Source organism: Alosa alosa, chromosome 1 (genome assembly GCF_017589495.1).
Source record: "Alosa alosa isolate M-15738 ecotype Scorff River chromosome 1, AALO_Geno_1.1, whole genome shotgun sequence".
NCBI classification, from domain to species: Eukaryota; Metazoa; Chordata; class Actinopteri; order Clupeiformes; family Clupeidae; genus Alosa; species Alosa alosa.
The window spans coordinates 26,341,472-26,352,862 of NC_063189.1; the positions used below are offsets into that span (position 1 = coordinate 26,341,472).

The 11,391-nt window shown below is 38.1% G+C and overlaps 1 protein-coding gene and 1 long non-coding RNA gene across 3 annotated transcripts; both read right to left on the reverse strand.

Moving 5' to 3' along the window:
* Positions 1–1,959: 1,959 nt before the first annotated feature.
* LOC125291272 lies at positions 1,960–3,014 on the reverse strand. Its single transcript, XR_007192958.1, has 2 exons — positions 2,934–3,014; positions 1,960–2,294 (listed from the first exon to the last, which is right to left on the reverse strand). It is a non-coding gene; the product is annotated as an uncharacterized LOC125291272 (long non-coding RNA).
* A 270-nt stretch (positions 3,015–3,284) lies between these two features.
* LOC125291189 lies at positions 3,285–8,445 on the reverse strand. 2 transcript variants are annotated; one of them, XR_007192946.1, is made up of 4 exons: positions 8,337–8,445; positions 6,972–6,999; positions 4,304–4,459; positions 3,285–3,585 (listed from the first exon to the last, which is right to left on the reverse strand). XR_007192946.1 is itself a non-coding variant. In XM_048237801.1 (2 exons), the coding sequence occupies exon 1, from the start codon at positions 6,216–6,218 to the stop codon at positions 4,305–4,307; it is 1,914 nt and encodes a 637-aa protein (XP_048093758.1). In that variant the 5' UTR covers positions 6,219–6,371; the 3' UTR covers positions 3,285–3,585; position 4,304. The 2 variants fall into 2 exon arrangements, 1 of the variants encoding a protein (XP_048093758.1); XM_048237801.1 differs by lacking the exons at positions 6,972–6,999; positions 8,337–8,445 and having other exon boundaries at positions 4,304–6,371.
* Between the last annotated feature and the right edge of the window lie 2,946 nt (positions 8,446–11,391).

An 11,391-nucleotide genomic window follows, 5' to 3' on the forward strand; every position in this document is an offset into this window, starting at 1 on the left:
TAGTTAACTAGTGAGGTGCAAAAAGTGTCACTAGTTTACTAGTGTGCTCCAAAACGCCCACTAGTTAACTAGTGAAGGCCATTTCAGCCCCACTAGTTAACTAGTGAGATGCCAAAATGGTCACTTGTTAACATGTAAAGGCCAAAATACCCACTAGTTTACTAGTGAGGGTGTTGTGGGCCTTACTAGTTAACTAGTGGCATGCATATTTTGTTCACTAGTTAACTACACTGTAAACCCGAATAAGTTCCCAGAACTCAAAAAAATTAAGGCAATCGATTGCCTTAATTGTTTTAAGTTGACTAACTTAAAAGTCCACATTTTCCAGAACTTAAAAGGTTGGATGAATTGCAACTTGTAGCCTTTGAGAACAGTTAAATTAAAGTGCTCATTTAGCTCAACTCAAATATTTGCAGTTAATATGACTTACAATGTTCAGTTTAGGCAACTCAATTATTTTCAGTTAATATGACTTACAATGTTCAGTTTAGGCAACTCAATTATTTTCAGTTAATATGACTTACAAGTTTCCAGTTTTCAAATCAACTGGATAAGTTCACAGAACTCAAAGAAAATAAGGCAATCGATTGCCTTAATTGTTTTAAGTTGACTAACTTAAAAGTCCACATTTTCCAGAACTTAAAAGGTTGGATGATTTCCACTTGTACCTTTTGATAAGAGTTAAATTAAAGTGCTCATTTAGCTCAACTTAAATATTTACAGTTAATATAACTTACCAGTTTCCAGTTAACTGGAATAAGTTCACAGAACTTAAAGAAAATAATTTCACAACCACACCATTTTCATGTTAACTTAACACATGTTAACACAGTTTATTTATTATTCTTGCCTGCTCCCTTTTCACACTGCAATGTTAAAATTAAATAGAAAAATAAATAATAAACATTTATAAATTAAAATAGAAAACAACATATACTTTTCCAAAATATGTTCCTCCTCACTTAAGGCCAAAGGGAAGATATTTATCACCCATTTCTAACAATTAATAAAAAAAAAATACAAAAAAAGGAATTATCTTTCGTTGCAGCTTTAAAAGAACACCAGTGTGCTTTTGGCTTAATTCCTGAGTAGGGCAACAGGGCAGTAATTTAGAAGAAATCACAAATTCTATAGACTTCAAGAACAGTTATTTTAAATGTTTAACATGCAAATGTATAACCCATCAAATGCACAGTGTAATTTGGGTCACCTTGCGCAGCCCACAGTTGAGAAAAACAATAAAGCATACAAAAACAGTAGCCTTATTTCAGCATTATATTAAAGCGATGGTTTGGAGTCAAATTAACCCTAGGTTAATTGCACGATAATACCCCCTCATTTTTTTTTTTTTTTTTTTTTAGCAATGGTCGAACATTCGTGTTAGGTCTAGTCGCTGATTAGGTTAGTATTGGCGTTAATGTAACGTATATATCTAGTAAATTACCCCACTAATAATGCCTGGAATGTTACCACACTTCTTCAGTAGTACACCTGGGGTCCGTAAGTCATCATAAACCGAGGCATTGGAAAGTTCGTAAGTATATCAGATTTTTATTAAAAATAGCACTTCCCTGATAGTTTCTTCTCTCTGCTACTGCTATCTTCCGCTGCACAGACACCACTTCCTTGTTTCAGAAAAAGTGAGTAAAAGCAGTGCACAACGGTAGCTAGCAGCATAAGATCAGAAACTAGTAGGCAAGTGCTATTTTTAACAAAAGGTATACTTACAAACATTCCAATGCCTTGGTTCACAAGTACAGACCCTATGTGTACTACTGAAGAAGTGTGGTAACATTCCAGGAATTATTAGTGGTGTAATTTACCAGATATACATGTTACGTTAGTGCCAATGTTTTTGACTGGTTGTCACGGTGCAATTAACCTAGGGTGAATTTTAGTCCAAACCATCCCTTTAATGAGAACCAATGCATATTGTGTTTTTTGGGCCTATTAGCTTAACACCTGTAGAGTAGTGCAGTAACTTAGTAGGCATTACAGTAAGCAGACAAAAGAAAAACTGAACTAGTCTGGTAACCCTGCAGCCTTTTTTAAAAAAAAAAGTGAAATCTTTTGAATAAATTCAAAGTGTTGGCCAGTGCTTTGGGATAGCTGAGGTGTAGTGCATAGATCAGTCCAAAGATTACCAGGAAGGCGTCGCCAAGTCTGGGGAGGCTGACACCGGCATCACTTTCAATGACGACAGAGACTCTCACAGGTTGGTAGTGAACTGGACTTTAGACTGCATCATGGTCACTGATGACCGCAAGGAGGCCCACTGGTTTATCAGACTCGTCCTTAATAAATGAAAGAGATACTTATCACAAACTAACACATGGAACAGAACAGATGACATACCATTTATCTTTCTTCAACCAAGTGCTGTTGAAATCCAGTAAGGGAGACCTGGGTCTCATTGTAAAAGGTGAAAAACATAAGATCCTGGTTCTGCACACATAAATTAGCCAAATTAACAGATAGTCTAAGTGGTGTGAGACTGAAACCAAGCTAAAGGGCATTTGCAGGAAAATGTTTTACTTTACATCTTATTACTTTGAATACAACGCCAATACAGTTCCTTCATAGTGAGGAGAAAGAAAACAGGCCATATACTAAAAATATATGGTTGGACTAAATAAAGGTAGGTCCTAAAATATGTTAGTATTTTGATGAACTGTCTACATAATACACAGTAGAATCTAGATTGAGAGGGGCACTCCTCTAGCAGCTGACAGGTGCTTCACAGTAGGACAGTGCTTGTAGGAAGGAAGAGCTGGAGCACACTACAACTTTATCTTTATTTCGTGCAAGCAAATAGAAAATGACTGACGTCATTTCCTATTTGTTTGCACCAAATAAAAGACTAATCTGCAGTGTTCTCCAGCTCTTCCTTTCTGCTAACACAGTAGAATCTGTTAGTGACTTAGGAGACTCACTGTGCAGGACCTCCTGACAGCCAGCACGCCTCATCTTGATCCTGTAATTGCCCATTTTGAACTTGAGGTTGCATTTCCATCCATTCCAGCCAGTCTCAGATCCTGCTTCCTTCAGGCAGGGATGTTTGGCTACAAGAGCCTCAGCAGCCATTGCAATGTCTTCATCACTTGGGTAAGCCTTAAAACCATATATAGTAGATGCAAGCTTTTCTAAAATGTCATGCTTTAGGTCTCTTGTCACTTTAAGGGTGTGTGGTTCTTCTCATATTCCGAGATTCCCATCTCTAAGTTCCACCTCAACATCAAAATCAAAGGTGGGAACTGGAAAAGGTCCCGTGAGGGCCACCTGCTGAGACGCTCTGGAGAGGACACATCTGAAAGCAGAGAGCTGGAGCTGGAGTCTTGTGAAAGTGAAATGTGCACAACTGCTTTTTGTGGCAATTCCTCAATGTCGTTCAGGGATGTAAGTTTTCCATCGAAGTCTGGATCTTCATAAAGTAAAACAAAGTCAAGGTCAATGTCCAGCTGTTCTTTTAGAATATTGATCAGTGCATCAACAGAGGCTGGTCGTGAGCTGAGTTTTAATTTTCTAGCCTGGTCTGGCTGAACAACACGTAGAATCATTGGTTCAGGGGATGCAGCTGCCATTGTGCTAATGAAAAGACAAAATCAGGTTGTTACAGAATACCATATACAGTTAGGTACATAAGTATTTGGAAACACACCAAAGTTGACTAAAAAGAGGAATTAAAAAATCATCCTTTAGGAATATCTTAATGCCTTAATTCATAAAATGAGGAAAAATCCAACCTTCAACGACACCATTTTTTGTTGTGAATGAATAATGTATTGTAAATAAATAAAATGTTCTTCCTTAACACACATGGGCCAAGTATTTGGACGCCTGTTTAAATTGCCATAGAGACTTTGAAATTTTTATTTTTCTTAGCCAGTTGGATCCAGGATACTATGCATCCTGATAAGTCACTTCGGCCTCTATAATTAAAATATCTTTACACCATCACATACCCATCACCATACCTAGAGATTGGCATGGTTTTAGTTCAGTTAGCCTATTAGCTGGTTTGATTTGCATTGAGAAACCATAATTGGCAAGCTATTTGGCAACCTGAAAAGAACCATGCCAATCTCTAGGTATGGTGATGGATATGTGATAGTGTGGGGTTATTTTAATTCCAGAGGCCTAGGTGACTATCAGGATAAGAAGGATTTCTTAAATGACTTTTTTATTACTTTTTTTTAGTCAACTTTAGCATGTGTCCAAATACTTATGTACCTAAGTGTAAATTGCTTAATTCCAGAGAGTGAATAAAGACACAATAACTGATACATAAAATAACCATTATTACCTTAGTTCTGTCTCACTTGAATGAACCGCTTCAGGGTTAGCAGTAGCGAGCCGCCTATCTTGTATGCTGGAAGAGGGACTGTATCATTCAGACCAGACTGCAGGTGGATCGACAGGCTTGTGTTTGCAGTTGTCAGCTCATAGGACCGTAGATGTTCTACATACCAGGAGTCATAATCACAACAGAGAAAAGATACATTGTGATTTACAAGGAAGATCTGTTCTATTTTGCAAAATGTTGACAGTCCACCGCTGACTCCTACAGACAGAAACATTCCACAGACATAGTCTGTGCCATCAACAGTCACATTTGATGTCTTGTAGATTGTATCACTAGTTGTTTGTTCTCTAATGTGCACTTGAGCAACCTCTGGTAGAGCTGAAACCAGAACAGATTCAATGCTGGATGCCTGAGTTTTTGGCCTGAAAAATGATGGTGCAGCAAGATGATATGCCATCATGTGTTGGTGTCGGATTGCCATGGTCTTCAAAATATTTTTGAAGTTTTGAGCGTCATGCACCACTCTTTTGAAAAAGCGGTGCTTGGCCTCAAAACGCATGGTCCAAACGTGCAGCAGGGGCCCAAAGCACTTGACTAGAGCAGGATAGTGCTCCACAAAATGGTGTTTAGGACGGAGCCTAACCTCAGGGAAAACCTCAAGAAGTGCCTGTCTATGATCACTGATTTTGCACTCAAAATAGTCTAAGGTCTCATCTGTAAATGATGGGCACAATGCTAACTCTACCACCTCTTTCAGCTCCATCAAAACAGCCCATGCCTTATCACCTTCTGGTACTACACTGCTAACAAGCAATGGAAAAAGTCGGAGCAGAGTGGCATTTTCATGACCATTACCTCCAATCGTTCCTCGAGAAAGAAACGTTTTGGGAAGTGGCTGAGGTCTATCCACTTTATCAGTGTGCTGATATGGGAATGACGTAATCTTGTTGTTCAAGTACTCCAAAGTGAAGTACTTCAGCCGGATCATCTCTTTAATACAAAGAGAAAGCTCCATGGGAACGATACCTTCCAGAAGATCATGTAGTATATCAGGAGGAAACCCTGTGATTGTATGGAAGTAACTCAGGGATTCCTGCAAGGCACAGCCACCTTTAACACCAAAGTGGCTTCTCAAAGTGTCACTTTCTTGCACAGTTTGAACATGTAGGTCATGGCTAGCTTTGGTTCTCTGAGGAAACTTTCCCTCTCTGACTTCAGCTACTTGAAACTGTTTAACGGAGCCCACACAGAATCTGCAAACATGGCCTGTTCTAAATGACTCTACAAAGCCCCCTAATCCATGAGCAGCCAAATTGTCTGAAGAAACACAAAAGACTGTGCCTTTGACATTCTGACCCACTCTTTCGATGAAGACACCATCTTTTTCCAGAGTATGAATATCATGCAGCAATGGAGCAAGTACAGCTGCATATCCATACTTACGGACATCTGTCACTTTTACCAGTAGTGCTAGCTGTATAGTATGTAATGCTGATCTGTATTTTGGTGGCACATTAGCGAGGACCCAATATACAGCGCAAAATTTGTGAATTTTGCGTGATGTGCCAAGCGGATTGCAAATTTCAAGGTCATCAGTATATAGCTGGAGTGGAAGGTTGAGATCCCCTGTTGACAGCAACTCATTTTCAAGGAAATGAGAGCCATTGGAGCATGATACATATTGATCAGATGCAGTATTTGTTTCAGTAATCTTACTAAGAATGTCTGTGTTTTTAAACAACTCTTGAATCATTGAAAGAATAGGAACGTACATGCTGGTATGTCCAGGTTCCTCCAATTGGTACTCCACTGGCATTACACAAGGATAGTTGCGCTCAATAAACGTTTTTCTGCGTTTGTATGAACTCAACTCTGCACCTTTACAGGTTGATGTAGACAGGACATTGCAGTCCATGACAGCGGCAACAACTTCACTCAGTGTAGGTTCTGCAATACTGTGACCATTTCTTTGCAGTACATCACTAACTGCCTCTTTGATCAACGGCTCAGATAAGGAAAATATCTGATTCAAGTGGTCTACTATTTCCTGAGTAGCTGTATTTGAGACGTGAAGGATAGCCTGCATCTTAAGGAACAAGGAAGATACATTTTTTAAGTTGATTTCTTAGACTGCCAGTGTCACACTGATTATCCTCCCCCACTTCTCTGCTTGGGCCAGGGCATTCCTCATGCAAATCACTAGCTTCCTCAGAAATATTGGCATGAAGATTGTAGGGACGCTCACTGACAATATCAGTTTGAAAGTCTGACTCAAGACCTGCTTGGTGTTCCCTACTTTTATGAGAATTGAATGAGGAGTACACATTTGTGCGATAGCTACAATCCTTATATGGGCACGTCACTGTTTCATGATTTTTTAAATGCTTTCTGAGATGACTGAACACATCTGCTTTAGAAAAGGTTTGCTGATATGTGCATAAAGGGCATTTAAATACCACAGGCCCCTGACTCTGCTCTTTGGAACTGATAGGTTGTGCTGTGTGATATCTTGACAAATGAGTACTCAATGCACTAAGTGTCTGAAATGTACATATGCAGTCTGTGTAGAGGCATGGAAGAGGGCTGATTGTAGAGTAGTGGCTATGCTGCAGCCTGTAGTGTCTAAATAACTCTATTCTGGAAGTGAAAGAAGCTGTGCACAACTTACAGTTCCAGATCATTCTTGGACCAGCAACCTAAAAGGCAAAGAACAAGTTTAGAACAAGTTTTTTTTTAAATGCGGTAACACTTTCTATGAAGGTTGTATTTATAACGCCCTATGAATGCATTCATAATGTTTTATAAGGTGTCTATAAAGCATTGTAATGCTCATTATTACCATCTGTATTCACAAATCGTCATAACCAACTTCATGATGCATTATGACAGCTAATTATGAATGATTATAATTTCAATCTGAATAATGCATTATAAATATGTCAAGATCTGCCTACTCACTTGTCAGTTTTATGATGCATCATAACTACTTTGCTTTGCTAAATGCGTATAGTGATGCATAAAGAGTTTTGACTTCTACTGTATACATTTCATGCAGCTGCGTGAATCACGGAAAGCTCGAATGAAGTGGCCATTTCTAAAAGGGACCCACTGTAGGCTGTGGTAACACAGCCAATATATTTTTTTCAAATGTGCTTCATAAACATACAACACTGCACTACAAAAACGCAAACATCTGAATTATACTTCTCCCTTCACCCAAATAATGAAGGTGAAAGGAAGTTGGCTGGAAGTTAAGCCTTGGCTGTATATAGCTGTGCTATTTCTTTTTTTGTGGGATGTCCAATTATGTAGAAATGCACATTTGCAAAGGTGAATTAGTATGTTGTCGTAAAAGTGGCTCTCCTTTTGATTTTGCACTGCCAATGTGACTCTTGTGGAAAAAAATGGTGAGGATCACTGATCTAGATGCTCACTGCACCTGCTCACTCAGAATTTAAAAACTAACGTACATAGAAGCTACGAAAAAATGTGAACGTGCAGTGTAGGAACTCAGTTCGAGCATGCTCGTCGATGCTATTTTAATATTGTACCTTAGCGGTACACTATTGACCGTTTCTATCGACAAAACTATTACATACGAGGTGTCTGTATTGCTAATTACACATTTGTTAACAACACATTAGCGTGGGGATGAGCGCGTGGCTAGATTCATCCGTTGTCAAATTATTTTGAGTCTGGTAGCAGCTAGTGCTAGCCCACTAGTTGTGCTGCTATAGTGTGTAATTTGTTGAATTTCCCCTTGGGTTACAATAAAGTATTTATCTATCTATCTCCATCCAACTTTTAGTGGGCCACATACAGACTCAAAGCTAAATGTCAACTGTCGACCACTCCGTTAGTGCTAGTAGGCCTAACTTAGCTACCTCTCATCTGTTTGGCAGAAGAGTTGCATCGCCTCGCGCTAAAGTTAGTGGTCGTGCTAAGTAACTTTGAGAAGGTCTACGCTCTCTGTGACAAACACGTTAACAATAAAATAAGTAAAAGTAAACTAATAATAACATTCAAAACTTACAGTAAGTGGCAAGTGTAATGATGCAGACTACTCCACGAAGTCGGTGACTTCTTGCTGAGGCTTTCTGTTGGCTCTGGTTTGTTTGAAGTTGCTTCCCGCCCGCTTTGCTCGACTAGGCAATCTGGAAGCTAGAAAAAAACGGCTGGATTCCGGGGGGTGAGGATCAGGTGGGGATTCTCTGAATTGCGGCGAGGGGGCTGGACTTGTAAGTATGTCGACTGGGAAACACTTCTCACCAGAGTTTCATGTTTAATAAACATACTAGATTTTTTTTTTTTTTTTTTTTAAATGTTCTTCCGTTAGTGCATGTAAACTTCTAGGTACCCAGATTAGTTTCCCCACAAAAACTCTAATGCTTTTGAGATCAAACTGTTAGGCCTATATGGTTTTAATATGATTGCGATTTCTTTGTGATCGATTTTACTTATTTGGTGAAAGCACTTCGAGATTTTACTGTATTTGAGCATGTATCTATATCTGATATCAATGTGCTTTTTAAAAAAATGTTTTACTTAAGTTATGTTTTAAAGTTCCTCTTTCTTTTACACATCATAGTTAGGCTACATTTAATCAAAAAGGTTTAGTTGAAACTAGGCTGGGCCTACTCACAAAAGTGGAACATGAAATTACTTATTTCTATTAAGTTGTAGGCCTAATTAAATAGTTTATCAAAAATGATCAGTTAAAATTACTCAAAAAGGAAGAATATGTAATTACTTATTCCTCTTAAGTTGTACATAACTAATGTTTTTAAGTTACACTTACTTTTACTCAAAATAGTTCCATTTAATCAAAAATGATCAGTTTAAATTACTCAAAAAGGAAGAATAAGTCATTACTTATTTCTCTTAAGTTGTCCTTAAATAGTGTTTTTAAGTTATACTTACTTAAACTCAAAATAGTTTCATTTAATCAAAAATGATCAGTTAAGTTAACTCAAAAAGGAAGAATGAGTAATTACTTATTCCTCTTAAGTTGTACTTAAGTAATATTTTTAAGTTATACTTACATAAAACACAAAACAGTTGAATTTAATCAAAAAATATTAGTTAAAATAACTCAAAAAGGAAGAAGAAGTTACACCAACTTGACATAATTAAGTTAGTAGAACTTTGTCTAAAACTTTGAGTATGCACTACTTATTATATTTAATTACTTTGGACGTTCGGGTTTACAGTGTAGTTACACCTAAAAAGAGAAACAAGCTGACCATTTTTGTCCACTAGTTAACTAGTGGAACAATTGAAGTCTAACTAGTTTGCATGTGTGGCAGTGAAGCAGCTCACTAGTTTACTAGTGCCTGAAACGGCTATTATGCAAATTCTAATGAGAGGGTGGGTAGAAGACTCCTATTGGGTATTATGTAAGAATCCCACCCAGTCTAAATGTAAATTTACTGTTCATAGCCTCGCGATCAGGTCCTGATGGGTGCCCCTAGTGGCTAAAGTGACACACTGCTCTGCAACGGTACTTCAGTATAGATGGTAAAGCAGAGCCTGCAGTATGCAGTATCTCATATTCTGTCAAAATGTTTTTTAATAATAACAGGGAAACCCCATGCTTTAACAAGTGAGCTCTTAGTGATCCACAGCAAAGATTCAAGGGATCGATTTTAATATTATTCTTTGTTTATTGTTGCTAGGCAACCACAGACATAAATGTATCCATTCAGTCACGCTTTTCTGATTAATAACTGAAAAACAAAAGATTGTACACATTAACTGCACATGGTTTCAAAAGTAATTAAAAGCTCAACAAAAAAACTTTATGCACTTCTAAGGAATTGAACCGTGGTCTCCCACATAATCTCCTGCTGCTTAATATATAACCACTTGAGCTAGTCTTGCCACATCAGCAATATCATCAATGTTCATGTTACTGAAACGTTTTGTTGCTAGGCAACCATATACAAATGCCTTCAGTTTTATCGTGATTTTCAGACTAATAACTGAAAAACTAAAGATTGTAGATATTAACTGAACGAAGATTACAGCAATACACCACAACTTTGTCACTAGACATGTTATCAAAACATATTTTTATGCTCAAACGATCTTAGTTTATAAAAGTCTGCTCTTAGAACAGCCTGGACGAAGTCAGCCATGTTTTCTAGGTTTCTGAGTCCTAAATGGACCAAAGTCCTTGTTCCGCCTTCTTCATTTGCATGCAAGTGGGACATTGCGCACTAGTTAACTAGTGGCCAATGTTACGTCCCACTAGTTAACTAGTTGCACAGAATGCCAGCCGTTTGTGTATATATTCAAATTCCACTAGTTTACTAGTGTGGGGCATTTGTCTAGAGGGGCATTTTTCTCCTGCTAGTTCATTATGGACAGTGTTTTGTCCTCACTAGCTAACATGTTAGGCTCAAAATGCCCTCTATAAGCTAGTGAAAGGAATTAATGCAGATATGCTCACTAGTTAAAGGAATTATCCGGAGTAAAATGCACTTTAGATCAATTTACGGATGATTGGGAGTACATACGTTGAGTTGACACCCAAATCATGTCATTCGGATGTGTTTTGAGAAAGTTCGATGTTACCGTTTTCAGTCAAAGCTCGTTAGCGTGGAAGTGAGAAGGGCATATTATTTCACGCTACAAAAACGCTATTTTTATACCTCTTCTACAGTTCCAAACAACATTGCACTTACGTGGTAGTGAGTAGAGGGTCCCTAAAGCCAAACCGAAGTATCCCGAGGTCTTTATGTGGTCGGATAGAGAGTCCAGAATGAATTTCATCAAGCCAGTACCTTACCGGAAATGTTGCCATCTTTGCTGCCATCTTTAGGGGAAAGTCCGTAGGAGTCGATTGCCAAGTGTGCTCTGGAAATTCACAATTTCGTTGCCGTTTAAAAAAAAAAAAAAAAAAAACATAGTCCAGTCCATACAACTTCATTTCAATTTCAAAAGAAATACTGGACATTATCTCCTGTTCCATTACTAGTGAACTAGTACGGCCAAACATGTCAACTAGTTAACTAGTGAAGGCCAATTTGTCACTAGTTAACTAGTACGAGTACCTTATGCATTACTAGTGAACTAGATAGCTCCAA

What these genes read in the sequence shown, in the direction of transcription:
- LOC125291189 (XM_048237801.1), bottom strand. Translation starts at nt 6,218, where the DNA reads ATGGACTGCAATGTCCTGTCTACATCAACCTGTAAAGGTGCAGAGTTG.